General features: G+C 46.5%; 1 protein-coding gene across 1 annotated transcript; it reads left to right on the top strand.

The window, feature by feature from the left end:
• Window positions 1-3,356: 3,356 nt before the first annotated feature.
• LOC118891259 (ferritin heavy chain) lies at window positions 3,357-4,271 on the top strand. Its single transcript, XM_036845004.1, has one exon. It carries the CDS (start codon window positions 3,552-3,554, stop codon window positions 4,101-4,103), a length of 552 nt encoding a protein of 183 aa, XP_036700899.1. The 5' UTR covers window positions 3,357-3,551; the 3' UTR covers window positions 4,104-4,271.

Here is a 4,271-nt window from a genome sequence, read left to right on the forward strand (position 1 = left end):
CAACCCTCACCCTGCACTGTGCATTCTTGATTGAAATGCTAGAGGTCCCTAGGTTATAGCTTAACCTAGGTCTCACACATATAATACCACACTTACATGCTGGGGTCTTTCAAGGTAAGTTACAGACACTCTGACAGGTAGGTAGCCAGGGAAGGTGTCTCGGAGAGGTGACCACAAAGCTGAGATCTGAATGGCAAGAAGGAGCCTGCCAGACAAGGTTGGACATTTTAGGCACAGGGACCAGCTCTTGCCACTCCCTCCTCCTCCCCACTCCTTCTTCCCTCCCCCTCCCCACTCCTCTGGGCATGCCAGAGCCTTTTTTGCTTTTTGCTTGTCTGGACCTGGAAAACAACGCTCACCTGCCTATATGCCTACAATCGCCTCTTCAGGCTTCAAAGCCCTGCTCAAATATCCTACTTCCTCATAAACTCTCTTTTGACAACTTCACTGGGGTCCTCTGAGCATCCAAGGCACTTGATCCTACCTCTGCCTTAGTATTTATTATGTTGTGTTATATTTTGCTTTTGTATGTTTGCCTTCTTAAGAAGCCTTGCTCATCTTCAGATCTCTAGTCCTCAGCGCTATGCCTGGCTCCTAGTAGGTGCTCAATAAACATTTGCTCCACGAATGGTATCAGCAGGCTGGGCAGGGAAGCGCAGGTAGTCAGGATAATTAGCCAGGGTTGACTCCTCTTCCTAAGTCACTGCTACCAAGTCCTTACACCCCCAGCCCAACAGCAACCAGAATTTTCCATAATTCACAGCTGACTGATGATAGAATAACTTGGGATTTGACTTAGAGTAATGGTAAGGGAAATGGTAAGAATGTCTGAAAGGGAGAAACTGTCTTCTGCGTGCTGAGCACAAAGGCAGGTCTTTAGGTATATGCTGTGGGGGAGGTTTGGCCCTCCATGGTTTAATGTGTAACTGGTCACCTTTCCTGAATGTCAATTTCTTTTATTTGCCTGTAACACGTTCACCTTGCTCAGTCTCCTTGGTTACAATGTGCAGCTCCAGTCCCACTGCAGTCGCTCCACAAGCCTGCCCACCTCCACTCCATGTTGATTGACAGAGGCTTTGACACCTTGTCTCCAGTGCCAGGGGAGCAGGGCTAGACTTCCCAAGTCTCCCAGACATGCCCCCAAACCGTCCCTGCCCAGGGTCCAGCTCCTAGGAGCCTTGGGTGTTCTTTCAGAGTAAGAGCCTAGGGGGCACGGCCTGTCCTGTGCCTTGTACATTGGAGGTACTGAAAGAGTATCTGCGGAATTAAACCAAATTGCTATCCTTCTGCTAAGTTGCCTTCATGTGAAGATGGCCTGTCTCCTAGAAGAGTTCACACTAACCTAGAAGCTTGCCCACCTTTCCTTCCTCCTTTCCTTCCTTTCTTCTACAAATATTAATTGAGCACCTAATATATGTCAGGCACAGAGGGGCCCATGGTAAATAAGCCATTCCAGGCATCTCTTTTACAGTGATGACCTCACAGTGGGGTGGGGGAGAGGTGAGTCAACAAATCAACAAGGTGACCTCTAACTTTGGGAGATGCTCTAAAGGAAATAAGCAGAGGCCCCAGACAGAGAGGAGAGGAGACAGGTCTGCTCTGTAGAGGACAGTCAGGGAAGGGGCCATTGGAAGAGGTAACAGAACACCTGATGAGCAGTGTCAATGTCTTAATGATATAAAATTTTGTTTCCTAAAAAAAAAAAAATGTGCAGCTAACGACATAAGGTTAACATTTCTTCCTTTTGGTGGTGAGTACATAGGTATTTATTACCTTTTGCACTTTTCTGTATTAAAGAAGCTTTCTGCATTAAATCATCTCTAATTGAAAAGTTCTACTCCAACAGTTCACAGTTTGTGACACGTGAGCGGTAGCTCATATGAATGACAAGTAGCCACCTTGAAGCATCATCACTGGGTCCCTGAATGATCCTCTGACCCTTGTCGTGTGGCCACCCAAGCCTGTTTCCTTTTCTTTTCCTGGCAGACTCTTATTCATGCTTCAAAACCCAGCTCAAATAACACCTTCCCAGGGAAGACTTCTTTTACCTCCTCTTAAGGAGAGTCAGGTGTTCTATGGATTGTGGTTGCTCAGTACATTGCTTATGTATTTCTAATAAATCCTAGCATACTGTATCATAGTTTATTTGTTTGCATATATAGAATCTTCCAAGGCATCGTCTGAATCTCATTCAACTCTTTATCCTTGGCTTCTAGCACAGAGTACATAGTAGCACATTGTAGATTCTCAGTAATGTTTCTCCATGATGCCTGTTGGATGAATGAATGAATGTTTAACCTTCAAGCAACAAGCTCTCAAAAGAGTATTAATAGAAGATATTTGCATATAAGGAATATGCTAATTAAAGTTAGTTTTATTTATTCATTCATGCAAACTCAGCAAGAACCCCATTTGGCTGCTGTTAATGTTTAGTGTGATTTACTATAAGTACTAGAAATGTAAAAAATGTGTTTCTTTTAAAAGGAAAGCCACAGTTCCTCCTGGTTTTCCCCACCTCCCTCCTTCCATTTGTCTGAATTAGTAAAGCTTTACTTTAGCTTAGGCCTTTTCCTGAGACTTGTAGGCTTGTGGCATGGTAATTTAATTACTTCTGAGTCTACTGTAGGCAAATACCAAGCAATCTACGGGGAAAGATTATGGAGTTCCAGGTTATTTATTAAGTAAGCTTTGGTAGTCCTTGTGGTGGCAGTGGTAACCCCACCCCTCATACCTACCCCTTGGGTGTCAAGTGCTGGGAGGGAAACCCAAGTTTCTCTAGATCTTGGAGTGAGCCAGCAGGAGGATGGCAGGACGCTTATATAAAGACCAACCAAGACAGAGGGATGCTTAGCTCCTCCCCAAACTCTAGGTTCTTCCTGGAGGGACACAGATTCATAAACACAGAATGGCTTTGTTTTCTTTCCAGGAAAGAGTTGCCCCCATCATTGAGCAGGTTGTGGGGGAAGTGTAGGTCTGGAGTGGGACTAACTTGTTTCATGTCCCAGCCATGCCTCTTTCAAGGTGGGAATGTTATAGGGCCTCCCTCTGCCTCAGTTTCCTCACCTGTAAAATGGGGATGAGAATGGTATCTCCACTTCATAGGGTTGCTGTGAGGATCAGATAAGCTAACATATGTAAAGTACTCAGAACAGGACACATAATAAGTGCTCAGGTGCAAAAGGAGTTCTTCAAGAAACTCATTCACAAGGCCCAACTGATATAGAGAAAGAGGGTGATCTTCATTGCTACCCCTTGTCCCTTGGCTGTTTCCTCACCCCTGTCCCGTCTGCCTGGGGGTTATTATGGCCTAACTACATGAATAGCATTTTGTAAATTGCAATAAAAAGTATGCAAGGTTGACAGTCCTCGCGGAGAGTTGCCGCGGTTTCCTGCTTCAACAGTGCTTGGACGGAACCCGGCGCTCGTCCCCCGCTCCGGCAGGCTGCTCAGAGCCAGCCCTCGCCACCACCTGACAACGCCCTCCGACCGCCCCAAGGTCCCCGCCGCCGTTACAGCGCCGCGCAGCCACCGCCTCACCTCAGCCGCCCGCCATGACGACCGCGTCCCCTTCTCAGGTGCGCCAGAACTACCACCAGGACTCGGAGGCCGCCATCAATCGCCAGATCAACCTGGAGCTCTACGCCTCCTACGTCTACCTGTCCATGTCGTACTATTTTGACCGCGATGATGTGGCATTGAAGAACTTTGCCAAATACTTTCTTCACCAATCTCATGAGGAGAGGGAACATGCTGAGAAACTGATGAAGCTGCAGAACCAGCGGGGTGGCCGAATCTTCCTGCAGGATATCAAGAAACCAGACCGTGATGACTGGGAGAATGGGCTGAATGCAATGGAATGTGCGCTACACTTGGAAAAAAGTGTGAATCAGTCACTACTGGAACTGCACAAATTGGCCACTGAGAAAAATGACCCCCATTTGTGTGACTTCATTGAGACTCATTACCTGAATGAGCAGGTGAAATCCATTAAAGAATTGGGTGACCACGTAACCAATTTGCGCACGATGGGGGCCCCCGAATCTGGCATGGCACATTATCTCTTTGACAAGCACACCCTGGGAAATAGTGATAATGAAAGCTAAGCCTTAGGTTGGCTTCCTGTAGCCACAGGAGTGACTTCCCTGGTCACCAAGGCAGTGCATGCATGTTTGGGTTACCTTTACCTTTTCTGTAAGTTGTACCAAAACATCTACAAGTCCTTTCCTTAGTATCATTCCTTCAAATAAAGTAATTTGGTACCCCAAAAAAAA

Source organism: Balaenoptera musculus, chromosome 2 (genome assembly GCF_009873245.2).
Source record: "Balaenoptera musculus isolate JJ_BM4_2016_0621 chromosome 2, mBalMus1.pri.v3, whole genome shotgun sequence".
In the NCBI taxonomy this organism is placed as follows: Eukaryota; Metazoa; Chordata; class Mammalia; order Artiodactyla; family Balaenopteridae; genus Balaenoptera; species Balaenoptera musculus.

Excerpts from the sequence above, each read along its gene's own strand:
- LOC118891259 (XM_036845004.1), top strand. The coding sequence starts at position 3,552 with ATGACGACCGCGTCCCCTTCTCAGGTGCGCCAGAACTACCACCAGGAC.